This window comes from Dama dama, chromosome 14 (assembly GCF_033118175.1).
Source record: "Dama dama isolate Ldn47 chromosome 14, ASM3311817v1, whole genome shotgun sequence".
NCBI classification, from domain to species: Eukaryota; Metazoa; Chordata; class Mammalia; order Artiodactyla; family Cervidae; genus Dama; species Dama dama.
In genome coordinates this window covers 2,614,031-2,641,836 of record NC_083694.1, presented here as the reverse complement: position 1 = coordinate 2,641,836, position 27,806 = coordinate 2,614,031, and the positions used below count along the sequence as shown (strand labels likewise).

Below are 27,806 nucleotides of genomic sequence, written 5' to 3'. Positions count from 1 at the left end.
GGAAAGGTGTGGGAGGGGAGAGAGAAATTAGGAGTTTGGGATTAACATACACACGCTACTGTATATAAAGTAGATATCAACAAGGACCGATTGTGTAACACATGGAACTGTACTCAATATTCTGTGATAACCTGTATGGGGAAAGAATCTGAAAAAAAGGATATTACATATGTATAACGGAATCACATTGTTGTACACCTAAAACTAACACAACATTGTAAATCAACACTATTCCAATATAAAATAAAAATTGAATTAAATAAAAAGAGGGTTAATAAGAGGCTATATATGTGTGTATATTTATATGTAGTACTTTTAACACAGGAAACGCTTCCTTAGCCAGATTGAGATCTTTCTTTTTTTTTTTAAACAAGAAGCTAATAGCAATTTCATTTAAAATAACTCACACAGGAAAAAAAATCAATAAAACAAAATTCCATCAAAAGGAGAATGAACTGGCGGGCCACTGGCCACATCCCTCTGGGAGTGGCCGGCGAGCGTGGCGCACCCTAACGCCCATGGGAACAGGGTCCGGGGCTGAAAGTTCTTCCTCCTGAGACATGAGGTGCTGCTGGGGAAAGGCGGCCGCCCCCTTGCAGGTCAGGCACCTCACGTTCATGGGGAACCTGGTGTTGAACCATTCAAAGGTGACCTGCTTCTGGGTCGAGGTTTGGAGCTCCCTTGCTGCGATCTATTGAAAGTTTGTAAGGAAGTAATAAAGATATGATAAATATCTTTTAAACAATATATAGAAAGGAAATAAATATAAAAAAGACCCAAAAAATAGAATTTAAAAAATAAAAATAAAAAGGAGAGTAAACAATTCAATTTTGATTCCACACAATGGAATGCCACAAATAAAGATTAAACTACTTCCCTGGTGTAGTTCCCTGGAAAGGTTACCCACTCCAGCATTCTGACCTGGAGAATTCCATGGACTGTATAGCCATGGAGTAGCAGAGAGTCAGACACAACTGAACAACTTTCCCCTGGAGTTCTCAAGGCAAGAATACCGAAGTGGTTTGCCATTCCCTTCTCCAGTGGATCATGTTTTGTCAATCGGAAAGGAAATCAGTCCTGAAGGACTGATGCTGAAGCTGAAACTCCAATCCTTTGGCCACCTAATGCGAAGAACTGACCCGTTGGAAAAGACCCTGATGCTGGGAAAGATTGAAGGCAGGAGGAGAAGGGGATGACAGAGGATGAGATAGTTGGATGGCATTACCGAATCGATTGATGTGAGTTTGACCAAGCTCTGGGAGTTGGTGATGGACAGGGAAACCTGGCATGCTGCAGTCCATGGGGTCACAAAGAGTCAGACACGACTGAGTGACTGAACTGAACCCATAAAGTGGGGAGGTTACAGACTAAGAGAATCATGAGAGGAATATACATAATGCTTGAAGAGACCCCTTTTCCTTGTCTTTTCTACACTCTCAAGCCTTTCTCCATTTATATTGGGAAGGAGGATTAGGAAAAATTGAAACTGTTAAAGCTGATACCCTAGATACTCTAGACTTTCTTTTTTGCTATATATTTTTTTACATTATTTTCCAGTCGAACTAGTTAACAGTCTTTTCATATGTTCATAGGCAGTATGCTTTCATGGCATGATAGGTAATTACTTTTCACAGTTCATTTAAGTGACAAAAAAATAAAACTGTGTGGAGGCTACAGAAATTGTGGTAGAACTTTTCCTTACTGTTCTAGTCCTAGTTATACCCTCTCTTAGTCAATCATATACCCATCAAAATTACCTTCATAGAGTTCCACTCAAAGGATATGAAGTTAGTATAAATACTCCCTGCTAAGTTTGCTGTGAAATCTTTAACCAAAATTAGTTTAACTCATTGTCTTCTGGGTTTATTAATTGTGAAGATTGTGTTTCAACAACTGAGAGAAATATTTCCTAATTTTGTCATGCTATCTGGAATTGCACAGTTGTAACTTCCTCAGATGTATAAACAGTCCCATGAAGTTTTCAGAGAACACTTAATATGCTAGAATTAAGGATGGTCTGTGGTCACCCACAAAAGCTGGTACTCATCTAAACTTGGTTGCATAAGTAACATTAATTAAAAGCTTATTATATGCTTGGAACTGTGCTAGGTATTTTACTTGCATTACTTCATTTAACTCTCTCAGCAACCGTGACATAATACTATTATAATGTTATTGTAAAGTAACTATATTCCAATAAAAACTGATTAAAAATAATATGATATTATAACAATTCTGATTTGACAGCTGAAGACATTGAGACCCAGAAGGTTGATTTATTCAAGATTAAGTGGAGAACTGGGATACAAACCCATACCCATCTGATGCTAAAGTCTGATTTCAAAACTTCACTCTTAAAAACAAAAGGCTTTATTGAGATATGATTAACATACCATATAATTCAACCACATAAAGCATGCAATTCAATGACTTTTACCAGAGTTGCATAGTCCTCACTACAATCAATTTTATAACATTCTTGAAAGTGAAAAGTGAAAGTGTTAGTCGCTCAGTTGTGTCCAACTCTTTGTGACCCCATGGACTGTAGCCCACCAGGCTCCTCTGTCCATGAGATTCTCCAGGCAAGAATACTGGAGTGGGTAGCCATTCCCTTTCTCCAGGGGATCTTCCCGACCCAGGGATCGAACCCAGGTCTCCTACACTGTAGGTGGATTCTTTAATGTCTGAGCCATCAGGAAAGTCCAAAAAAGAAACTGTCTATCAATTGATGAATGGATAAAAAAATGTCATTCATACAATAGAAGGTTATGAGGGAAAAAAGAAACAAAGCTCTGAGGTAAAAGATGTGTCTCTTTTTAATGCTCCTACTTTTGATATCATATCTAAGAGTTCATGATACTGTCGTGTATATTATACACTTGTGTGTTATGCACTTGACTGTTGATAGAAGAGTATATTTTAAATGCTATTACCACACATGCTCACAAAAAGAAAGGAAATTAGTGTGAGGTGATAGAGTCTTAATTAACCTTATTGTGCTCATCATTTTGCAATTTATACGTGTATCAGCTCACCTGTACACCTTAAACTTGCATAGGTTATATATCAATTATATCTCAACATCTTCCCTTCACCTGAACTTTCAGTATTCCATGGCATCACTGGTGTTAGTCAGACCTAGGGTGAAACCTGTCATTGTCGTGGGTTAACTGCTCAACTAGAGCCACAAGTTGTTTAAACTCTAGAAGGCTTAGTTTTCTCACCCGTGAAATGGGCATACTGCTACTCCATTTACAGAGGTAGTTGCAGTGGGTTACAAATAACACTTCTAAGCGCCTGGAATATTGCAGGGACTTGATGGATGAGACTAGACATTGGCTCCTGCCATAAGGTTACCAGATTTCATAAATAAAAACACAGGATACCCACTTAAATCAGAATTTCAGATAAATGACCAAATTTTCCAGTTTACCTAAATATTCTAATTTAGCTGAGTCTTCTGTATCTTACCTGTCAACCCCCGATGGTGGTTTTTTCAACCACACCCCAGTCTGCACAAACCTGGATCTATTCCTTTGTCTCTGCTTGAATGTCTTCCACTCTGCTTTGCTGAAATCTGCCACCTGTTTGAAGGACTGGCTCTCTCTGGAGGTCTTCTCTGGCACCCTCAGAACATTGCTTTCTTCTTCCTCTCCACTCTCAAAACACAGAGCAGACTGATCCTGTATCACTTACCTGCTTCTACTCTGGACATGTATACCCTGTGCCTTATTCCCCCTGGAGCTAGAAGCTTCCTGAACCCACAAACCAGACCCGAAATGCCACCTCGTGCTTTGCATTCAAGAGGTGCCCCATAGCTATTTGTTAAATGAAAAAAATGAGGCTCAATGGTCCTAAATCAGAGTTGCTTTCTGTTTTCATTTTCAGGGTAGATTTCCCCCTTTAAGTCCAGAATCTGGGCAGCTCTGCCATATGGGGCTTTTAAGAGACTTAACTGAAATCTTCCAATTTAGGATAAAGGGAAGAAACATTAATCTTTTTCTTCTCTGGACAAGGAAATGAGAGTTTGGCCAGTGGGGGCGGGGGGTGGGGTGGGGGTAGGGGGTGGGGAACACTCTGGACAAGGAAGCGAGACTTTTGGGGGGAAAAGACTGAGCATTGGCAAACCACTGGTTACAAAATGAAATAAATACAGCATTAAATGAAAATGTCTCTGTGTGAACAGAGTTCTCTTTTCTTGCGTGCACAGGCAGACTGATGTATTCCAGCATCTGTCTGAGTAGGTTTGTACTGAAAAGCAGAAAAATGAAATCTCCAGGGCGCTATTTGCCGAGGGATTTGCTCCCCTTCTTTGTCTGTTCTGACTAATCCCAGAGTGGCTGAGAGCTGCCTATTTTGTTTCTGGGTTCAAGCAGAAGGGAGAAATATTTCCCAAAATCGCCCATGAGATGGCTGGGCTCCCTGAGACAGGATTTGAGGAAGGACAAAGGCATCGTGTGGGCATTTTGTGAAGGGTGTCTGGACGGGGGCTGCCGTTGATAGGCGTCTGCGCCTGCCATTTGCACATCTTACGGTAATCCTCCATTGACCGCCGCCTGCGCTCCTTCCTGCCCACTTAGACTGTCCCTCCCTGCCGGGCCTTGATGTCAGGCCCCTATTTTACTGCTCTAATTCAATGGCTGCTAATTGGATGCTCTGCCGGCCTAATGGCTTCTTCCCAACTGCAGAGCTGACATTTACTCACCTGATTTCCACCCCTCCCTGCTCTCTGGCCTCCTTTGTGAGCAGAGCTTAAATTAGGCAGGATTTCAGATCCAGCACCTTTTTATATTCCAGCTTGGGCCTCTTTTTCAGGAGGAGGGGATTGCTAAGCTGAGAAGAACCCTGGAAATAGACCCTAGGCTGGTCAACCCTGACACCTGCAGATAAACCCAGCTTTGTGACTTATCTGCATCCCAGAACCCCAGCTGACTCTGGGCCACCTTCCTTTGTTTGCTCTTTAACCTGGACCCAGCCTGCTAATTTCAACTGGAACCTGCTTTATTTCATCACCTAACATCAGACCACTGCCAAAAGACCCAGTGCTCATTTTCATCATTGGGAAGGTTTGGGGTTGAACATTAGACCCTCTCATCGCTAGGGTTTCACATTCGGAACTGCAGTTTAGGACTATGATCTTAATGGCTATCTTGGTTGTCACGATCCCAACTTGTTCCCTTCTCTTCCCTGTCCCTAGACATAAGCATCTTTGGAGAAATGAAGGAAGTAGTCCTGAAAGGACTTCACGTTTGAAACATCTTCAGCATTTGTCTTTTACTCAGTCTTGTATTCCCAAACAGTACAGAGAAGCAAGAAGAGCCAGTGCCCCCAAACATTTGCTTAGAATGGATAGTCACAGACTGAGTTTAAAATTATTCTCAGATTATGGATTAGGGATATGTTTATTTATAGGCACCAATCCATAGGACAAACAAGCAAGGGAGATTCTGGGGCCATTTGGCAGCACGGAGTCTGTCTTCAGCGTCACCCAAGCAGCTATCCTTCAGGCAAGCTGTTTGCTTGTGGCCTATAATCTGTCTCCAGGGATCAGTTTTATTTGATTCTTAATTGTATGCTATTTTCACCACCTCCGGTCCCTTTACACATGTGCTCATGCATACACACACGCACACACACACAATTCCTCTTTAACTGGGCTGTAGCAACCTCTCTCAGGCATTTCTAATGTGGCACACAGTTCCTTCTTGGGCTGCTCTGATGGACAGCTGTCTCCCCAGGCCGATGCTTCATTAGGTGTGACAGCGGGCAGCCACCCTGCTCGGGGGCCAAAGTGCAGCTCCGGGGAGTCTGGGCGACAAAGGGCAGACGCAGTGGTGGGGGTGGTCCCTGGAGCAAAGGGTGAAGCAAGCTGGGGTGCAGCTCACTGTCTTGTACCAGATTATGACATTAGAAGCTGGGTTAATAAAGGAAACTCAGTTACCCAGGTGTTGCCTCTGTAACCGAGAGACTGACGTTCAAGCCTCAGGAAATATCCAGAATAACTGAGTCTCCACAGGTGGTCCATTACCTCCAAAATCAATGTCGCTGGTGTATGAACGCCCCCTCCCTACGCAGCCCTCCTCTCCCAGTATTCGCTGTCTGTCCTCCTCTGTCTTCACGGAGAGAGAGAGCGGGGAATGAGAATATTTCCTATGTTCTAGACACTTGTGACTAATGCACTTGTTTATATAAATTCATATAAAAATCAAAGTGTCGTTTACACACAATAAAATCCACAGTTTGATGGGTTTTGACAAATGTATACCCTGTGATAATCACCATGCCATTGAGTACAATCTCGTAATCCTCCCATTTAACCCCCATGAGAGATATTGGTGTTACTGGCTCACTTTTATAGCTGCGGAAACAGAAGACTAGAAAAATCACTAACAGCAACAATAAACACTGCAGGCCAGGCACTGTTCTAAGTACTTTACTCACATATTACCTCACTTTATCCTCCCCACAACCCCATTAGTCCCATTTTACAGATGGATAAACTTGTCTATTAGGGCTTCCCTAATAGCTCAGTTGGTAAAGAATCTGCCTGCAGTGCAGGAGACCCCAGTTCAATTCCTGGGTTGGGAAGAACTGCTGGAGAAGGGGGAGGCTGCCCACTCCGATATTCTTGGGCTTCCCTTATGGCTCAGCTGGTAAAGAATCCACCTGCAATGCAGGAGACCTGGGTTCGATCCCTTGGTTGGAAAGATCCCTTGGAGAAGGGAAAGGCTACCCACTCTGGTATTCTGGCCTGGAGAATTCCATGGACTGCAAAGTCATGGGGTCACAAAGTGTAGGACATGACTGAGCGACTTTCACTTTCACCCTTGTCTGAAGTTCCACAGCTGAATAACTGGAGTGGGATCTCTGGTGCTCAGTTGATGGTCTTACCCCAGTAGTACCTTCTCCTCAGACAATTAAAAAAAATGCTACCCTAGTTAGATTTTCTTTTGCCCAGAGAGACAATCTTCCCAAAATAGAAGAGCCATAGAATGGAGAAGCCACGTGTACCACATTTCTGCAATTGCCCCCGCTGTCTGTTTTCAAGCTCCGGACAGTCTACTGTACCCGCATAGACAGGAGATGGGGCTTAAAATGCAGCCTTATCTGGCTACCCCTTGGGACACTGTACTTTTCATCATTTCTGTGAGCCATCTCCTCAAGCAAAGTGATCCAAACTGCCCTGAAAGGTCGGCAGCCTGTGTCTAACGTTCCCAGCTGTGCTGGGTGTTTTGAGGGATCTGCTCTCCCTCTCTGAACGCTGATGCCCACTCTGTGTGCAGAAGGACAAAGGTGTAGGGTGGCCTTGGGGCTCTGAAACCAAAAGGTCAACTCACGCCTCTGCCTTTTACCCACAGCCCGGAACAGGGAACCTGGCCATCACTGGATCAGGGCTGAAGTGGACATGTCATTTTTGCATAAAGGTCCTGCCACAAAGGGCGGCCGCTTTCTCTCTTCCCTCCTTCTCCCCCATCTGGCAGAGGAGCCCGGGTCCCTCAATCCTCTTGCTGGTTAGTTTCCATGGCAGTCATTGTCTGTGTGTGCGAGCGTGTCTGCCCCCACCCTCTCTCCTCAGAGGTCAGGCCCTGGCAGCTGAGGCTCACAGAGGGAGAGGCAGGCAAAGCTGCCGGCTCCACCAGCGGCCGAGGCTCTCGCAGTAGGGGGATCACATCTCCTGAGTGGAGGACCCCCTCCCAAGCCCTGGAGGCAGCCCTCTGCATAGGACCCGATCCTAGTTCATCAGCCAGAGGCAGCAGCAGGGGACTCGAGTCCTGGAGGAAGCCCTGGGATCCTGGGGCCCCTGCCGTCCCTACCCCCAGCCTGCTCCTCAGATGCGCCCCGGGCCGACGCCCACCCAGGCCTCTCCAGCCCGTCCCCCCCTTTGTGTTTGGCAGATGATCACTGATATCCCTTTCCCGGGCCAGGCGAGATCTGTTTTAGTCCATCTCTGCACTATCAGCATGACATTCCCAGAGCCTCTGCCGGGTAGGCAGGCTGGCAGGAGACTGGCAAAAGTGCCTTTCTTCCTCAGCTGGGCCAATCTAGCTTCGCAGTTAAAGCTTTCTTCCCAGATTGGACAACACACACCCAATATCCAGAACTTCTAGCTTCTGCTCTGAATGCAGCTCAACTTACTGAACATCAGCTATGTACAAGTGGCCGTGCTCGGTTTTGAAGGGATGGCAAGAATGATGCACGACGCTGGCTCCGACCTTCAAACTGCTGACTGTCTGGGAAGTCAGATAGAACCTCTACCCAAATGATATGTGGACTCTGAGGTCAACCAGTCTGGATTTCACTCCCTATTCTGGCTCTCTGACCTTCAGCAGGTCAGTTAACCTAAATCTCAGTTTCCTCATCTGCAAAGTGGGGATAATACTGACTACCCTATAGGCTAAATTATACACATGCATATATATAGAACTATAGTCACTATAATAGTAACTATCTTACAGGCTAAATTTTACACACACACATATATAAAACTGTTCACAGCACTAATAATCATCATATACTTATTAACTATTATTAAGTTCATATGAAATTTGAATGGTATGAAATATGTAAAGAGTTTGGAATAGCATTCTGAATATCAGTGGTGGTTATTATCATGCAAGGCAATTGTTGTAAGTTATGAGAGAGATCATTCATTCGACTACCGTTATGACTCAGGTGCTGTACTAGATGATTTTTATAAATAAAAATCTACAGAAAAATTCACAGATAAAATTCTACAGAAACATGGGAAGATTGCTCTTGCCTGCCAGGATCATGAGTGGCTCCTGGAAGATGTGACATTGAGCTTGAGCACTGGAGAAGGAACAGGACTTCAACAAGCAAGAATGCATAAACACAGCAGCAGAGAGAGGCAAGCCACGAGGCGGCACTGAGAAGTGAGAGGCCTACTGGGCGACAGTTCCAGGGCAGTCTGGCTGGACACCAGGCCCTGAGCCTGGCCGACAGGCTGAGCTGGACTTTGGGCCCCAGCATCCTGAGGACAAGGGCCAAGTTTGAGGTGTGACACTGTGAATTCTGGAGTAACCAGCCCAGCCTGGAGAGGAGAGGAGTGTGACACTTGGAGATCCAGGCTGAGAGCCCCGAGACTAAGGTTCAGGTTCTGACTGAGCTTCCAGTTGAACTGGATGCTCTGAGGCTCATGTCTTCACCTCCCCTGGGTTTATTTTCTCACCTGTGAAATGGGAATAATAAAACTTGGTGCACCTCTCAACTTTGCTATAAACATTAACCATGGCATAGAAATGTGAATTGATAAATCAACATGTAAAACACAAAGTACAATTCTTCAAGACAAAGAATTAGTGTATCATCTGTAGGGCTCTGGGGGCCACTCGGAGGAATAAACTATTTAACAAGGGACTTTTAAAAATCATCTAGTACAGCACCTGAGTCATAACAGTAGTTGAATGAATGATCTCTCTCATAACTGACTGGCTAACTTACTCATTCATTAAATCAGTAAAGCATTCCTGGAGTCTCCACTGCATACCAGGCATTAGGCTTGGTGATGGGAGAGAGTGATGAATAAGCAACTCAGGGAACTGACAACCTGAAGACGTCCCTCTGCCCGATGCTAGCAGCTTCATCCTGCTGGCCCTCTTCTCCTTCCTTTCAAGAATGATTGCTGCTGGTAGTTTATTTTTGGGTGATTTTAAGTTCCCAAGACACACATCCTTCCATGGGTCCTGAGAACGCCTCCTCTCTACCCTCTGCTGGTGGGGAGTTGTAAGGGCTTTGCAGTAAATAGCAATAAACACCATGCAATCCTGCTGCCTTCCATCACCCCAGAGAGGTACTAAATGCTTTAATATTTAAAGAGGAATGAATTTGTAATTAACACCTTAACTGTTATATCAGAGCCATTCTGGAGGTTTCTATTTAAATGCAAATTGAACCTTCCCGAAGGAAGTCTAATAAGTGATGAAAGTAGATGGCAAGAGGTGAGGAAACAAGAGGAGGGAGGCGCTGACTGCAGCTGTCCGTGGCGCTGCTGACATGCTGCCTGCACCCACACTCCCCTCACCCAAAGACCAGGCTCTGATGCTGAGGGAGCCTGAGGGGAGTCTGGGTCCCTCAAGCCAGGGTCTCAGTCCCCAGATTCATGGGGAGGCCCAAGACAGCAGCTATGTGGGTGGGTCCTCACTGGGCCATTGGAGTCATCTTAGCATCACACTGGCCTGGGGAAGATCCCGGCTTTGGAAGAAAGTATTCTCAGACAGAATTGGGTTTGAATCTAGAATCCTCTTCTGATCAGCCATAAGAGCTTGGGTGGACTTCTGAAGCCGTCTGAGCCTCCAGGCCTTTGTAAAGTAAGCAGCTATTGGTGCTTGCCCCTCTCAAGACTGCTGTAAAGAGGATGTCATAAACAGAGGAAATGTGCCTGCCAGATGGTAGGTGCCCAGCAAAGGCTAGTTTCCTTCCACTGTCACGAGATATTCTGTGTCAGATTAACATGTCAAGGTAAGTGAGAAGCAGGTTGTCAAGAAAAAGGTGGTATCCTCAGTTTCCCTTTAAAGGGGCCTAAATGGGGGGCAGTGCACAGACGCTTCCTGTAAGGGACCAGACAGTAAATATTTCACACTTCGCGGGCCACGTGCTCCCTGTTGCAACTATTCCACTCCCCATTGTAGTGGGAAAGCAGCCACTGACAACACATAAACGAGTGAGTGATGAGCATGGCTGTATTCCAGTCTAACCTTATTTATAGACGATGAAATGTGAATTTCACATAATTTTCATGTATCACAAAACATTTTCCTTTGGATTTTTTTCCCCAACCATGTAAAAATGTAAAAACTGTCCTTAGATCACACGCCATACAAGAACAGGTGGAGCGCTGGGCGTGGCCCAGGAGTCATGTTTGCTCAGCGCCCCCCACACACAACCCCGGAGCGTCACGAGAGACCTTCACCTGTGATTTGGGGGAGTCTGCACCGAGAAACCCCTCCGAACATAACTCCCATGGCTGGGACACAGGAGAGCGGTGTCACCCAAGGGAGAAAACAGCCCTTTGGGCCAGGACCACCCAAACACAAAAGGACACACAGGACCTGCTGATGGTCTCTGCTGGGGTGTCCACCCTGGTCAGGGAGTGAGTAGGGGTGTCACTCTGCTTCCCTGGTGGTGTCCAGGGAGGTCTGAGGACTTGTGGGAGCTGAGCAGGCGGCCATCCTCGGCGACAGGCTAGGGATGGGTGCTCACGTGTGTTCTCGCCTCAACTGGGCCAGCGGTGCAAGCTCCCCTGGCTCCTCAGCCCTCCCAGGGGCACACCTAATGAGGACAGGCAGAAGGTCTGATTCAGCCGGACTCGGCCTGCGTCTCCCCTCGGCTGGGCACTCATCTCTGTTCCTAAGCACACGCACAAGGCCCACTTGCAGCCAGCCTGTCACACTCCCCCTTTTCTCTGTCTCCAGCACAGAGAACACAGGTCACCACGCCAGATGGCAACCTCGCTTCTGCAGCAGATTGCCGGTCTCCCGTGGGAGGGAGGGTTAAAGCAGGGCGCTGGGTGATGCCAGCTCTGCCGTGCCCACCCCACCCCCAACGTGCCTCCGCCTGGTCCCTTCTCCAGAATCTCTGGGGAGGAGGGCGTGTGCATGTGCGTGTGTGTGTGCGCGCGCGCTCGTGTGACGTGGAGCACAGAGGACAAGGGGAGGAGGTGAGGACAGACAGTGCCGGGGGAAGCCACCCTCTTCCTCCATAAAGGTCCCAATGAGGGTGGACAGACACTCTTTCCAGCTGGAGAATGAGCCCGTGGGAGATGGTGGGCTCCTGGAGGTGGAGGTGAGAGCCACAGGCTAGAGAATGAGGCTGCTCTGCTAATAATAGGAGCTGCCCGAGGCCTAGCAAAAAGGGAGAGGCAAAAAGGGCCAGGACCTCTGATGGTAGCTGCTCCCAGCTCCCAGCCCTCTAGAGGCCCTGGACTGAGTCTCCTGCCAGTCCAACTTGTAAGTCCCCGGCCTCATCCTCCCAGCTCCAGAAACAGCCCCAGAGCCTTGGACCCCATTGTACATCAGGTTCAGACAAAATCTGGGGCTCCTAGGGAGCCAGGGAAGGAGAGTCAGGCCGTGGGAAGCCCTCCTCCTAATGTAAGCAGCGATGATCAACAGAAAAGCAGTAAGTGTGATTTGCTGGGTGAGCCATACTCACCTCTGGGCAGCGGGCCTGGCCGAAGACAAGACAACAGCCTTGCAGCCTGAGCATTTGTCCTCTCCGTGAGACAGTTTCGCTGGGAAGTGGGGGCCCCTGCAGGAGGTGAGCGGGCAAGCCTTTTGTTTGAGGAAGGCCTTATTCCTGGGACCCGACTGCGTGTCCACTGCCCTGCTCACTGAGAACCTGCCAGCCGGAGAGCCAGTATCCCCCCACTGGGGCCCCAGCACACACACACACACACACACACACACACACACACACACGCACACACACACACACATGTGCAGGCGGGCGCCCGCCCTGACAGGCAGGCTGGCCCATCTGCCAATCAATCTTCCTCGCCCATCTCCCAGCTGGAGCAGCGGGACTGGTGTGTAAATCATTCAGAGCCCTCTCTCAGCTCTGCCAGGACATGGAGCTCTTTTTAATTAAGAAGAATGGAGGACGCGGCTGGCTCTGGAAATGGCGATATTAACTTACTAATGGGCATTTAAAGAGCTGTGTTTGTGTGCTCCGCGGCTGCCTCCCCCAGCCGGCAGCCCCCAGCCGGCAGCCCCCAGCTCCTCTGCAGAGCCGCCCGGACCCCTGTGACGGCTTAGCTATCCTCCATGTCAGCAAGGGTGTAGGATATGGCCCTCCCCAGCCCACCCCCAAAGCCCATCCAGGCCCCTGCCTGGTGACCTGGGATAAACGGGCCCATTTTTTTACTTTTAGAGGAGGTGCCAGAATCAGTGTGTCTTGAGCCCTGAGTCCTCTGCCTCCTGTTCCTGCAGCCTGTGGAAAGGCAAGAGGCACCCCGGAAATGTCAGGGTCCAAGAGGACAGGCTTCTGGGTGGGTGCCCAAGTCTACCAGGAGTCAGCCCTTTAGCGGCAGCGGCAGCTCGCCCAGGTGCCCAGGTCCCCAGGTCCCTGGCTGAGCTGGGGAAACGAGGCTGGTGGCCACAACAGCGCCAGGGAGAGGTCCCTAGTACAGTCCCTTCCGGTGACAGAACCGTGGGGGTTGGGGAGCGCCTACGAGAGCCAGAGAGGCCAGACCTCTGTACGGTTGCCCCACCTGTCCATCTGGAACCTCCTGCTTTGTCGCCACGGTTAAACCATTATTTCTCTAGGGCTTCCCACCCTGTGTGCCCACTGCGGAAGGACGCTCCAGCTGGGAGAGACCTCAGGCCACTGTCTTCTCCCTTCCTCTCTCACTTTACAGACACCAGAATGGATATGCTTGGCCCAGAGGCGCACAGCCCCGTTATGACAGATGTGAGCGGGAACAGAGATCTCTTGACGTTCAGCCCTGTGTCTTTCCTATTTCCAGTGCCTCCCAGGGGAGGCGACACCACCGTCTCTCACCTCACCTCATGCTGGCATTTTAATTTTCTGATGCTCCCGGGGCAGGAAATTCTTCCTTTTTATAACCCAGATCCTCAGGCTTTATTACAAGTCCCATTTCCTCTCACAATTTTCTCAGTAAACACAGGGAAGTCGCCAAGGTCTTTCAGAGAAGGCTCCTCTTCCTGCTGTCCTTATCTGATGCATTAAGGAGCAGAGGAGTTTGTGCTCCCCAACTCTTCCTTCTAAACCTTGTATCTTGTGAGTCTGAAAATCAAGATGACCACCCTGCCAAGGTCTTATCTGTGATCCACTTTCCAATGTCCCGGTTTTACCTAAATGGGCAGAAGTGGCTCCCAGGCAGACAGATGCATTTATAGCGGCCCCCGTCTCGTCCCTCTAGGCTCCAGGCTCTGCGCTCTGTGCTGTGTGCACGCTCCGTGCAGTGCGCTCCCTGCCGTGCTCAGGGGGGCAGGTGGCAGAAGGAACGTGGCTAACTCAGCCCTCCCGTTGAGGCTGCATGGTCAGGAGGTGAGGCCCCCTCGTTTGAGGCCATCCTGAGGGGCCCCAGATTGCCACCCCAGAGGCTGGTGGTGCCCCGTGAACAGACGCAGATGACGGTTGTGACTGCCGCCCCGGTGCCGCCCGGCTCCACTCAGGTCCACTCGAGCCCTGAATCCTTCCTCGGGGCTGAGCAGGAGGGGGCCCTAATGAGGCTTTTCCAAGTTGGGGAGGGATCTATCCTCCCCTTAGTCTGCTGGTGGCCTCTGTCCTAGTTGGATGAGTCATCCTCACCCCCGGCTCCCTGAATCCAGCCCAAGCCTTAGATGAGGAATAAGAAGGTGATTATCTAAAGGAAGAGCACTACCTGTTCTCCTGATCAGAACAGTTCCGGCTGCAGTGGAAGAGATTCCAGTTAGCTAGGAGGAAATATCCTTTTCAAGACATAGGCCCAGAAATGGCTGGATTTCTAGACAGGTGTGGGCTCTGGTAAGGTGCCTCCCTTGTGAGATTGGCACCTGCTATTCAGGCTCTCTGGCCAGAAGTCCGGAAACTTGCCATCGCGGAGAAGAAAGCACGCTACTCTTTACAGAGGACCTACTGCCTGCCCCGAACCACACCTGGCCTCTCGTTCCCCCCATCATGCTGGAAAGTAGCTTCCTTCTTCCCTTTTCCACAGATGAGGAGCTGAGATTCAGGACGTCAGGGATTTATTCAAGGTCACACAGCCCGGGTGGCGGAGGGGGGGGGGGTGAGGGGGCGGGGTGGCCGAGCCAGGATTCAGCCCTGTCTGTCTGACTCCAAAATGCACACACCTTCCCAACACCGCCTGTCTGTGGAGAGAGAACTGCACAGGGATGGTGACCTAGCCCCAGGGGAATGCAGGGTGCCGTCCCCCAGCATTGCACCCACTGACGGGAGGGTAAACTGTGTTTCTGAAGATGGAGAAGAAGCTACTGCAGCACTTAAGAGCTACACAACTCCCCTTTCCCACCCCCACCACAACTGCGTTCTACACTTGGCATTCCACCAATCCCCTGAGGCCCTGCACACACATACGTCACCCACAGTATGCCACGCTGGGACTCCGCCTACTTTCCTGGGCAGAGGCTGTCCCCTCACCAACATCCTCAGCTTCCCCACTACCTACCACAGAGTTCAGTGAAGGCCAGCCCCTGAATAGCTAATAAACTCTATTGATGCTGAGTCAGACTGTGCAGTTTCTTGTATGTAAATTAGGCCTTAATAAACCCAAAATATGGAGAAGAAAATGGCAACCCACTGCAGTACTCTTGCCTGGGAAATCCCATGGACAGAGGAGCCTAGGAAATCCCATGGATGACCCCACAGTCCATGGGGTTGCAAAAAAGTCAGACATGACTCAGCGACTAAACAACACCCAAAAAGAGCCTTCTTTAAAAATATACTTAATAAGTATTTCTGGGGCTAAATATCCCTTCAGCCAATTTGACTGATGCATCAATATCACACTAATAAAGGCCTCATGTTTAGAGACTTTCATGAACTTGCCTCTCCCCACTTTCTTACCTTTACAGTGCCACCTTATAACCAAGGCAAAAACTCAAACAGTATTTAAAAAAGAAGAGAAACCCAGACCAATGCAACACAAAGTCTGAAAGCAAGAAGGATTTAGGCTTCTAAATCCTTCCTCTAAAGAGGAAGACCTTTCTTACAGGTAATGTGGTTACACTGGAATGAGCTGGTGGGGAACCAAAGAGGATCACCGGACCCCCCACCTCTGCTTGGCACTCCCAAGTCTGGTGCACTCAGCCCAGGCATGGGAACGGCAGGTGACTCGGGGAATCCTAAGTGGCGGTTGCTAGGTTACAAGCTTCCTCAGTGTGCATTGGGTATAAGGACTAAAGATGTCACCTGGCCAGGAGACAGAGCTGTGGGGGAAGGAGTCGGGGCGATGCAGAGAGGCCAGGACTTCCAGAACAAGCAATGAGGCCGTGGCCTGGAAGGCATCCTGTCCGAGTACCCTTCCAAGGGTCTGACTCCCTGGATCCCACAGTCTTCAAAGAGTGTGAGGCTTGCAGGACACAAACGTTAGGTTAGAACTGTCCTATTCTGGGGGCTGATTCTGGTCCTCTCCCAGCTAAGCTGCCTGGCCCAAACAGCATGGCAACGGGGAGAGGGTAGTCCCTGAAACCTCTGAGGGGCCCTGCTCCTTCCTCCACTGTAATTGGGCTGAAAGTCAAGTGAGAGGAGAGAGGTTTGACGTCCTTAGTAATGCACAGTTCTTTCATTTGTGATTTAACTGGAATACAGCGAGAGGCACTGGATTTGGAATTCACCAACTAGACCCACCCTGAAGGGCTCACATGGTCATCAGTCAATTACTTCATTTCACTAAGGCTCAGAGTCCTCATCTTAAAAAGCAGATACTGATACCTGACTGACAACGTTTCCTAGGGTTGTTTTCAAGATTATGGGAAAGCGGATGTGCAAGTTTATTTCAAGTTAGGCAAACATAAAGTAGTATATACCTGCTCACTGAGCTGCCCCAGCTGGGGTGGGTGGGGCCACAAGAAGCCTTACCTCGCTGCTTTGGTAGAAGGCTCAGTGGGCAAAAGAGGTGAAGGCGGACCCACCCAACAAACCCCTTTGAGGAATATGTATGGCTTTCAATACTCCTGATCACCGTGTCCAGATTTTGTGAAGACAGTTTAAGTTGATGGTTGAGGGTTTCTTCCCAATTCCTCTGGGCAGATTGTGACCTCCATGAAAAAGAAAAATGTTTGCTGCTTCCAGTGAAACTTCATTAATGCACATCCCATTTTTTAAAATTTACACATTTTTATTAAATAAACAGAACATTACTTTCAGGGAGGGGGAAATTTTTCCCTTCCCAATCTTGAGTTCTTTCGGCTGGTCTAATAATTAAAAGGACACAAGATTATCAGCAGGGATAAAAAATTTAACTCACACATCCAGAGGTCCCATAGAAATGGGACCCCCAAAGTGACCAGGGCAGGTTGTTTATACATCATGTTTAGACAAAGAAACAACTATTTGTGAAATTTTAACAAAGGAACTCATGCCTGGGGTAGCAGACTAATAAACAAAATTTGTTTATACAGATTTCTCAGCCTTGAATTCCCTACCTCTGGTGATGAGGTTGCTTTCTCTCCTCTTGGTTTGGGTAGGGTACTTTGACATGGAAGATTTATTTCGCACTTTCAGGGGTAAAGAAGGGGTTCAGAGCATTTTTCAACATCAATTTTTTTCCCGCCGCCTGTTTCTTAAAGAACTAACTTAAAACAGTCAATATGCCATTGTGGTATATCTCAGGGTGGCCTGCTCTGAGCCCCAGCACAACCATCCTCTGTGAGGTTCTAGAGGTGATTAATATGTAAGTACAGAGAACTCAAACTAAAAAGCAGTGGAATTTCTAAGCCAAGAACTCAAGATGTTAAGATGGGCCTATTGGGAGCTGTGAGTTCTCTTTCTCACAGGAAGTCATTTCTCAGCGAGGGGCAAATTTCCTTTCTCTTGGTTTTATTGACAGTAGTTGTAATAGTTACGACATTAATGGTGATTTGCCAGGCCCTTGCCGTGTGTCAGAAGCTGAACTGAACAGTTTACCAATGTCATCGCTTTTAATCTTTGCAAAAATCTACAATGATGTATGTATACGATGGAATGCTATACAGAAACAAAGTAGTGAACTGGTGATATATGCAGCGACTTGGATGAATCTCCTCAGAATTATGCTGGGAGCAAAAAAAAAAGCCAATCCCAATAGCACTCTTTTTTTGGGGGGAGGCCTCACTGGATTGCTTGTGGGATCTTAGTTCCCCAACCAAAGACTGAACCCCAGGAGCCAGCAGTGAAGGTGCCAAGTCCTAACCACAGGACTGCCAGACAATTCTCTACATAACATTCTTGAAATGACAAAAAAAAAAAAAAAGGCAACATGAAGCGTTCTCGTGGTGATGGAAATTTTCTGTATCTTGACTGATAACTTCCATATTCTGGTTAGGATATTACTATACTATGCATTTTGCAAGATTTTACCATTGAGGGAAGTTGGATAAAAGGCGTTATTTCTTACAACTGCGAAGGAATCCACAATTTATCTCAAAATACAAAGTTTAACCTAAACAAAATAAGGAAACTGAAGTTCAGAGTAAGTAGTTAAATTCTTTGAGAGCCAGAATTTAAATCCAGGTCTGTCAGATTCCCAGGCCTGACTGTTTCAAGACTTGGCTCTGCTCAGGAGAACTGCATACTGGGACCCCGGGAGCCTGCAGTTCCTCACGCCAGGCGGCTCACCGGCCTCAGGGGCACCTGTGTTACTGAGGACTGCTGTCCTGATAAAGCCGTGGCAGGTCTTGAAGGAATTATTTGGCAAGCCCTGTGGGTTGGTGCTTGAGGGCCCGGATTTGATAACCAGGTTTTCCCTTTCTAAGGTGTGTAAAGAAGGATGATGTGGAAGGGACCACTCCGTGTTTGCCTTTCCACTTCTGTCTCTGGCTGGCTGTGTGTCCGCCAAACTCTGCATGTGTCAGTTTCTCTATGGATATGACCATTTCCGGGTGGAGGGTGTGGTGGCGATGTGTAAATCATGCATGTGGGCACAGGTCAGCGTGTACACTGTTTGGATGACACCCACATAACTCGTTCCTATTAGGTTAAACCCTCTGATAATACCTCCCCCAGAGCAGAGCCCACTGTTGAGCCAGTCTGTCACGAACTGGGTCTGTGTACTGTAGATAAACTGGGTAATTGGACTCGCTGCCTCCTCACCACCCAAAACAAACACTCACAAACCGCCCACCCCGCCCTGGAGCGAGTCCCGGCCCGTCATCCGGATACTTGGCTCTAGGGCCCCGCTTTCCCTGAACAGTAAGCAAGGGGGTGCGCGCCTCCCGCCGGGCCCTCTCCCCCACCCGCGGCCGGAGCACCGAGGCTTATGTAAAGGGGCCGCGGGGCGCACGCGGCTGCCCGCACAGGTGTGGCGGCCGCGGGAGGCTGTGCGCCGGCGGCCGCTCGGCTTCCCTCGCGCTGCTCACTTGTTCTCCGCATCCGCCTGGGTGACGGCGGCGCGCGCCGGGCAGGACGGCGCGCCCCCTCCCCTGCGCCCCGCGCCGCTCTCGCGTAATGCGCTTTCCGCGCCCCGCCGCCCGCCGCACCCTCCGGCCTGGCTGTGTGAGCCGCGCGGGGCGGGGGCGGGAGTCGGCGCGCGGGGAGAGCCGCGGGGACGGGCGGCGGCGCCCGGAGGTGTCAGCTCCTCGCTTTGCCGGGAGGCCGCCCGGCGCCCGGCGCGCAGGGGCCCTCCCGGTCCTCCGCGCGCTCCCGGGGTCTCGGACCCGCGGGAGACAGAGCGGTGCCGGGGAGACGCCGCCGCGTCTTCCCTTGAAAGTTGGCCGGGGCGAGGGGCTGGGAGGCCAGGAGGCCCCCGCCGCCCTTGATTCGCCCCGCTCACCCCGCGGGGCCGGGCGCGGACGCCGCCGGGCCGCCGAGTCTTGAGGGACCGAGAAGCGCTGGCCGGCGTCGGGGCCCTCGCCAGCGGGCGGGCGGCGGCGGCGGACCCCAGCGAGATGGAGACGGCGAGGGGCGGCGCGGAGTAGCTGACCGACTCCCGGGCTCGCTCCGCGCTCCTCGGGGGCGCGGCGGGCGGGGCCCCCGGGACTGCCATGGAGGTGCCCACCGTCAAGGACTTCCAGTGGAAGCGCCTGGCACCGCTGCCGAGCCGCCGGGTGTACTGCTCCCTGCTGGAAACCGGGGGACAGGTCTATGCCATCGGGGGCTGTGACGACAACGGCGTCCCCATGGACTGCTTCGAGGTCTACTCCCCCGAGGCCGACCAGTGGACCGCCCTGCCCCCGCTGCCCACGGCCCGGGCCGGCGTGGCCGTCACCGCCCTAGGGAAGCGTATCATGGTGATCGGGGGTGTGGGCGCCAGTCAGCTGCCCCTGAAGGTCGTGGAGATGTACAACATCGACGAGGGCAAGTGGAAGAAGAGGAGCGCGCTGCGCGAGGCCGCCATGGGCATTTCGGTCACCGCCAAAGGCGAGTGGGGCCAGGGCCGAGGGCGGGCGGAGGAGGGGTGGGAGGCCCGGGGGAAAGGGGTGGAAGCCAGCCCTGGACTGGAGGCCACTGTCACATTACATGGACACTAAAACTAAAGACCCGCTGGCCTGGTTTTATAGGTGGGAAAATTGAGAGTCAGGCAAGTGAAGTGCTTAATAAATCCACATGATGCCAGAGCTCCACTCCACCCCAACAGCCTCCTCCCAGCAAGGTGGGCAGGCGTGGCCAGAGGGGAGAGCCAGAGGGCACTCTGTAGATGTCCCTGTGGACACCTTCATTCAACAGAATGGTCGGGCCTCCCACCCACAGCACCAAATCCCTTGAAATCTGCCTTGCAGGTGCCACCACCTCCAGACACATATTTGGGGTCCTGGGTATGTTCATGCCATCTTCATACCATCCCCAGGCCCCATGGGGAGGGACTTGGGACCCGATTCCAGGACCTTCTCCCTACAGTCTGCCTCCTAATCTCAGAGGTACTAATGAGTGGAGACCAGAACGTTCCTGAGGTTCATGCTCCCGCGGCTTCTTGCCCAGGTTCACTAGGTTCTCAGGACATGCGGGTGCTCACCACATAGCTTTATGCTTCTTATCTCAGTTTCTCCAAGCCCATCCTGTCTTTCCTTTTCAGGCCTGGTATAGCCCAGAGTAGACAGGGGCTCCGAAAACTGTTTTTCTAAAACACAGTTTTATGGGAAATGGCCCAGTAGGAGTTAGAAGATCCCAAATACAGATCAGACAGGCTTATCGACTTGCAACCTTACCTCCTTCTTTCGCAGAATTATTTCAGCTGCCTGTCAGGTCTCCTGTAGGTCAGAAATCAGTATGTCTTGAGCACCTGCTCTGTTCCTGACACAGTTCTAGGTCCCAGGGAGGAAGGAAAGAGGCAGAAGATCTGATCCCTGTCTTGAGGAGCCCAGGTCTTACCGATGAAGATCAGACAGAGAAATTCAGAAGCCCACAGGGCAGAGTAGCCAACTCCTGAACTCTCAGTAAGAAAGATGGAGGGCCTGGAGGCCAGTGGGGAAATGGAGAGGGAAAGGGGAGCCCTTTATCCTCAGGCCGCAAGAAGTGGTGCTGAAAGATTAAGAACTAACATTTATTGAGTCCTTACCATAAGTGCTTAATAGGTATTAACCCCTTTGACCCTCAGAACTTGTCTGATGAGGCAAGTAGTATCACTGTCCTCATTTTGGAGAGAAGCAATGTGGGGCCCAGAGAGGTTGAGTAACTTGCCCAAGTAACAGCTTGCAGATGATGGTCAAGTGCGTGCTCTTAACTATGGCATTGAATGGGTTCAGCAGTTAGTTTACTAAAAATTTACATGCTCATGTGCCAGGCTTTATACCAGATGCTGGGGCCACAGATTAACAAATTTCCAGGACCTAACAATCTATTGAAAGAAACATAACAAAGGTTATCTCAGTAACAGTGTAGCAAGCAGGGTGATGGCCACAGGAGCCACCACTTTCAGCCCAGCCTTGCAGTTCTGGGACACCAAGGTGATTCTGAAAGGGTGAGTAAGAATCGGGCACAGGATCGGTGGTTGGAGTGGAGGGGAGGGTTCCCAGCTTCAGAGGTGTAGGTGAGAGCAGGGATGGGAGACGCAGTGTGGTGAGGTCTCTTTAGCAGGCCCCATCTCCTAGCTAGGGTTGGGATTTCTTTGTTTCTCTCTTTAGTAAGATTGGAAAGTAGAAAGAAGGACTCATTCCTGCAATTGCCTTGAAAAATAAAAACCTCTTCCAGCCAGAGGTGGTGACGACTGGCCTCTAGTAGACAGAACGCCGAGCAGGGATGGGTCCCTGGAAGAAGAGGGCCCTGGGGGTAGGGCTGTGTCCTGAACAGGCTGCCTGAGGTCCTGGGGTGAGGGCAACTTGGAGGCTGTGCGCATCCTCCCTGGTGTGCTGTGTCACCTGCCCCCACAAGCAGTAGAGAAGCTGTCCTGTCCTCAGAGTGCCCAGCTCGCTGCCTGCTCAGAGCTTCTTTCATCCAAAGCCTCTCCCTCTTTCACCCCAGCCCTACCCCATTCAGTGCAAGCTGCCTCTGGGGCCCACAAGCTTTCCTGTGTGTCCAGGAGGATGGCATTCCCCTACCCGGGAAGGAAAGGAAGAGCAGCAGGCCAGTATCCCCCAAGGCCACTGGCAGCAGGGCTGACCTCATCTCCAAAGGCTCCCTCTGGGTCTCGACTTCTGGTCTGGGAGTGCCCAGCAGCAGGCTGCTCCTGGAGGGTGTCAGGGGAATACTGTTCCTCTTTGGCATCTCTCTGGCTGCCAGGAAGGAGGAGAATGGCGGGGACAAGATCTGCAAAGGGTTGTCCAGGCCTGGACTCCACCGCAGTCCACCTGTGGGTAAGGCTTGGCATCTTGGGCTTAACCAAGGGCCAGGCAGCAAGGAAGGTAAGGCACGTAGGCCTGACGTGGCTTCAGGGAGACCCAGGCTTGACTGTGGCAGGAGCTTTTAATGGTGCCACCAACCCATTCTCTGGCAGAGCAGTGGTTGGGAACATGGCCCGGCTTCAGTGCCGGCATTCAAGGGGTTGACAGAGCCTGGCCAAGGTAGCAGCTGAGCGCCATGGGCCTGTCTCACGGTGTCTGTCGTGTGGCCTGTCTCCCTAGATTACCGCGTGTACGCAGCGGGCGGGATGGGCCTGGACCTCCGTCCACACAATCACCTCCAACACTACGACATGCTCAAGGATATGTGGGTGTCTCTGGCACACATGCCCACCCCTAGATATGCCGCCACCTCCTTCCTTCGAGGCTCCAAGATCTACGTGCTGGGTAAGGACAGACTGCCTGGAGCATGTCCGTCTCTGCTTCCCTCCTGGATCAGTTCCTGTTGGAAGCAGTGCTTGTGTGCGCAGCATCTCCTGGGGACTGGCGGTTAATCATACTGCCCCCCACCCTCAGGGAACGTCCTCTGTGATCAAATAACAGTGAGAAGGGGGAACCCAGCCCTAGTCCCCAGGGGCTTACTCTCTCACCCAACCTTTGCCCTGTGCTGGCCTCCAGGAGGACGGCAGTCCAAGTATGCGGTCAACGCCTTCGAGGTCTTTGACACTGAGACTCGCTCCTGGACCAAGTTCCCCAACATCCCCTGCAAGCGGGCCTTCTCCAGCTTTGTGACCCTGGACGACCGCTTGTATAGCCTGGGGGGCCTGCGGCAGGGCCGGCTGTACCGGCAGCCCAAGTTCCTCCGGACGATGGACGTGTTCGACATGGAGCAAGGTAAGCTGGACACCAGGCCCTAGCGACCCACCTCCCTTCTGCCCACCCCGCACCTCACCCCCACCCCACCCACCTGCCCCGGGCCCATTCACCAAGTGGCTTGAGCCTTTCAGAAGTCTGAATGCTCCTCTGCATTCAGGGCTATTCTTTGGGATCAAATTTTTTCATCTGTCCAGGGCTCCCTCTGATTGGCTGGCTGTTTTAATCAAAGCCTTTCCCAGCTGTTGTTCCTTCTTACAACATCCAGCCAGGGCCAGGTGACAGAGGGCTTTGAAACAGAAGGATGCTGACTCGGACACTGTCTGCCTCGAGTCTGCCTCCTTTCCAGCTTAAAGTCCGTGAAGACAGAGGTGGGACAAGGTGATTCATGGCAAGAGGTTATGGTTCCCTTGGCCTGCAGCAGGCATGCAGAGGGTAGGTTGAGTGCCATTTCACACAGCAGGAGGCATCGTACATGCCCTGAGCATACAGGATAGATGAAATCGAGGTGCCGCCCGGGGGGAGAGCAGTTTGGCACCCGTGCACATTTGGCAGGGGCGGTCAGCATCTCATTCTCTCTGTTTCTCCTGACATTGCCCACGACCTGCAGGGGGATGGCTGAAGATGGAGCGTTCCTTCTTCCTCAAGAAGCGGCGGGCAGACTTTGTGGCCGGCTCTCTGAGTGGTCGGGTCATCGTGGCTGGAGGACTTGGTAAGGATAGAGTTTCTAGGCTGTGGCCTGGTGCTGCGTGGACTCTGGATGTGCATGAGCAGAAGAGGGTGCTGGCTCCTGCCACACTGCCTGCCTACCACCTGATGCCAAAGCACTCTCTTCCTCCCAGCCTCGACATCCTGCCTCCGTGGGTGGGCCTCAGATATGGTCTGTCTGTCCCCTTACACGGGGGAAACTGAGGCTCAGAGAGCATAAGGGACATGCTGAGAACCACGTGACACAGGCTGGCTGAGCCCAGGTCCCCGGGGCCCTGTCCGGGAAGGGCTGGAGGTAGAAGGGACTGGCCTTGGTCCTCTTTATCTTCTCCCTGGACACTCAGCTCTGTCAGGGAATAGGAAAGCAGTCTGATCAAATCAGCTATTCTGATGGACTCAAGATTTGCTGGATGAGCCCTCCCAGAGATTAGGGTCTTTAACAGTGGGGCTCCACCGTCAACTAGGGAGAGATAAGTAGGCAGTGGGGCTCCTGGGAACCCAGAGTTTACTCAGTGTGGGCAGATGCCCCGAGTTTACCACGCAGGAAAGGAACTTGATGTGAGCTAGACCGTGTGAGCAGCTTTCTTCGTCACGAGCAGGAGAGGCAATAGTGTCTAGAAACTTGTGGTAAAAGCAGGCAGTGGGGGAAAAAAGCTGAGTCTTTCATCTTGAGGCGATAGAAGGACTGAGAAGGCAGGAAGGGCGAAGTGGCTGTTTGACAAAAGGGTGGGGAAGACCTGCGGCCCAGGGAGTCCAGGGTGCTTCGCTTCTTCTGCCTGTGGTTCTCGAGGGAGGTGGGAGGTGGGTCCCTTCCCCCGGGGACGGGTGGCTGGACTGCTTGGTGAGGCCCGGCCCCTCGCACTTTCAGGGAACCAGCCCACGGTCCTGGAGACGGCTGAGGCGTTCCACCCGGGGAAGAGCCGCTGGGAGGCCCTCCCCGCCATGCCCACGCCCCGCTGTGCCTGCTCCAGCCTTGTCCTCAGGAACTGCCTACTGGCCGTGGGCGGCGTCAACCAGGGTCTGAGCGACGCGGTGGAGGCCCTGTGTGTCTCGGACTCCTAGCTGGCCCTCGGCCCAGCCACGGCGTCCCGGACCAGACCACCCGCTCTGGACAAGAGTTGGGGCCGCTTCCCCGGGTACCAGCTCCTGTCTGCAGCCAGTGGGGTCAGGCCCCGGGGCTCTAAGTGACCTCTCCACCTCCAAACCCTACCAACCCGAGGAAGCTGGAAGACGTGTCAGTGACGCGGCCACCCCTCCTCCCCCACTGGAGCCGAGGTGACCAAGGCGGGGAGTCCTCGCTGCTCAGGCAGAGAAAGGTATGGGAGCGCCTGCCGCCTCCCTGCAGTGGGCTCACCTCTGCCATCTCCTGGGTTCTGACCCAGAGGCTGGCTGCTCACCGCTGTCCTTTCCCTGGCTCTGCACCTGTCCCAGAGTCTCCTGAGATGGAGAAAAATGGACAAGGGCTGTCCCAAAGCCCTCTTGCCTCCCTTGGCCTCCGTCTCTTCCCCGCGGGTGGCTGACTGTGGGCCTGCCCTGAACCTCATCTGCCCAGCAAGAACTGGCCCTTGAGCTGGAGGCGGCGGGCTGGGGAGGGAAGTCGGGTTCGTGGGGGCTGGCCTAGCCTGGCCGCCCTGGCCGGAAAGGACCGGTCCCGCTTGGGGTCCTGGCGGGAATGTAACGATGTGGCAGGGGCAGACTGCTAGCCCAGGGTCTGCTCCCCACCCTTCTCCTCACCCCATTTTTCCTTCTGGCCCCCCTCCCTACCAGAGGCCTGGCCCTTGGTCACCAGTGGCCCCAGAGCACTTCCGTGTGAAACTTGCTCGTTTACACTGTGGCATCCACATCCGTGAAGGGTGGATTCGTTGCACTCTGGTTAACCGCAGCAGCACAATGATTAAAACCTATATTCCTGTCTTCCATGGCACCCTCATGCCGGGGCTGGGTGGATGGGGTCTGGACACGAGAAAGGGACCCCGTAGAGCAGCCCCTCTGACGTTCTCAGGCCACGCAGGACCCTCAGGGGCCACTCGTTCTTGGCTGCTCACTCTACGAATAGCCAAAGGCTCCTCCTACGAACCACCTCGCCCCGAGCAGTCGCCTCACCCCTAGGAAAACAGCACGCTTTCCGTCTCCGGAGCGTTGATGCTATGTGTTAGGAAAAGGTTGCTATGTATTAGGAAAAGGTTGCGATTGTTAGCTGACCTCTTCGTCAGGTTACTCTCGACCCGACCTTTGTCAGGTCTAGCCTCATTTCATTCAGCTCATGCTCATTTCTGTTTTGCCCAGAGTAGAAAGGGAATGGCTCACTGATGTAAAAACATAAAGTACGTGCTTCCTTTTAGCTGGTACAGCGCCTCTTCCCGATTCCAAGTTGTTTTCAAAAGCTGTGCTAACACCGGGACTACAAAGATGAAAAAAATATCTGCTCTGGAGGGGCTGTGGGGGTCAGATAGCACTCACTACGCAAGGGTATCGTTATGTCTCTTGAGGCAGGAACACCTGTCCAAGGGGCCGGGGGAGCCTCCTGGAGGAGGTGACCCCTCCACCAACCCTTCACAGACGAGGGGAGCCAGGTTCTGGACAGGATTCGGTTTTCCTTCCCTTTCTCTGGGCACCTGCTCTTCTCTCCTGGGCCCTGGAAGGACACTGCCACCTGCTGACCGAGCCGTTCCTTCCCACCCTGGCATTGCGTGGCAGCGGGCGCCCCCTGGTGAGCAGACTGCAGGAGGCCTTCCCCACTGCATCCAGACCCCCGCCCCATTTAGTTTAGCCCATTTTAGTTTAGTTTAGGAAAGGGGGCTGCGGAAGCCAACACTGTGAGGAATGGATGGCAAGTTAGGGGGAGCGTTGCCACACGCACCCCTTTCTGCCTCCTGGCTCTGCCTCCTTCCCTCTCAGCCCCTGCCCAAGAAAGACATTTACAACTGGGGCCCCTCCACCCTTTCTGATAGGAAGCCTAGCCTATGTGTAGGGGGCTTTCCAAGCACCCAAAATGGCACCAGACGTGTGGATTGGACTGAGGCATTTCAAATAGTCGGGTTCCTTAGGGGTACAGCCAGCCCCAAAGGTTCTTCCCATCATGAGAATAGGGGACTGGCCGCTGGAATGTGAGGGCCGTCGGACTCAAGCTGGCATCTGCCAGGACTCGCCTGCCGGAGTCCATGCTGGGAGGATTCTGGGGGAGCTCACCGAGCACTGAGGGAAATAGGGGGTGTCGGGAGCGCACGCTGCAGCGTGCCCCGTGCCGCTGCGGAGCGCGCTCAGCGTCTGGGGTCTAGCGGCCCCCCGCCACCGGAAGCCTTCTCATCCCCGGCCTCTCGGGGTCCCTCCACTTTCTTGTCTTCATTTCCCAGTCTGTAAAACAACAGCAAGGACAACGCCATCTCACAGGGTGCTTCAGTCCTCGGGTTAACCCTGGAGTAGGCAGTATCCTTGTATTCTGCACTTGAGACTACTAAGGCTCCAAGAGGTTATATAACTTGTCCAAGGTCACAAGCTAGTGACTGAACCAAGTCTGACTCCAAAACCTGTGCCCACAGCACTGCATTGCCTCAAATGGAATAGCACATGGAAAAAGGAAGACAGTCAGCTGCGCTGCACCGTGCAAACCTAAAAAGATGAAGACTGTTTCCTTCCTGAGGAATGAATGTTTTCTGTTGTTGAGGGAGAGACAGGGTGTTCTCAAGCCCACTGGGGGACAGCACACACACACACAGAAAATCCAGGGAGATGCAGGCAGTGCCGATCTAGGGGCCTTGCTTGCCTTGCTAAGGACTCTGGACTTGATCCACATGGGAAACTGGGAGCAAATTAAGGATTTTGACTGGAGAAGCATCA

At 51.7% G+C, this 27,806-nt stretch overlaps 1 protein-coding gene across 2 annotated transcripts; it reads left to right on the top strand.

The window, feature by feature from the left end:
- The first annotated feature begins 19,550 nt into the window (after positions 1 to 19,550).
- On the top strand, positions 19,551 to 26,188 carry KLHDC8A (kelch domain containing 8A). Of its 2 annotated transcripts, XM_061161179.1 has the most exons (5): positions 19,551 to 20,034; positions 22,671 to 22,835; positions 23,067 to 23,282; positions 23,872 to 23,973; positions 24,838 to 26,188. In XM_061161179.1, the coding sequence occupies exons 1-5, from the start codon at positions 19,659 to 19,661 to the stop codon at positions 25,029 to 25,031; spliced, it is 1,053 nt and encodes a 350-aa protein (XP_061017162.1). In that variant the 5' UTR covers positions 19,551 to 19,658; the 3' UTR covers positions 25,032 to 26,188. The 2 variants fall into 2 exon arrangements, with proteins under 2 accessions (XP_061017162.1, XP_061017163.1); XM_061161180.1 differs by lacking the exon at positions 22,671 to 22,835.
- The last annotated feature ends 1,618 nt before the right edge of the window (positions 26,189 to 27,806 follow it).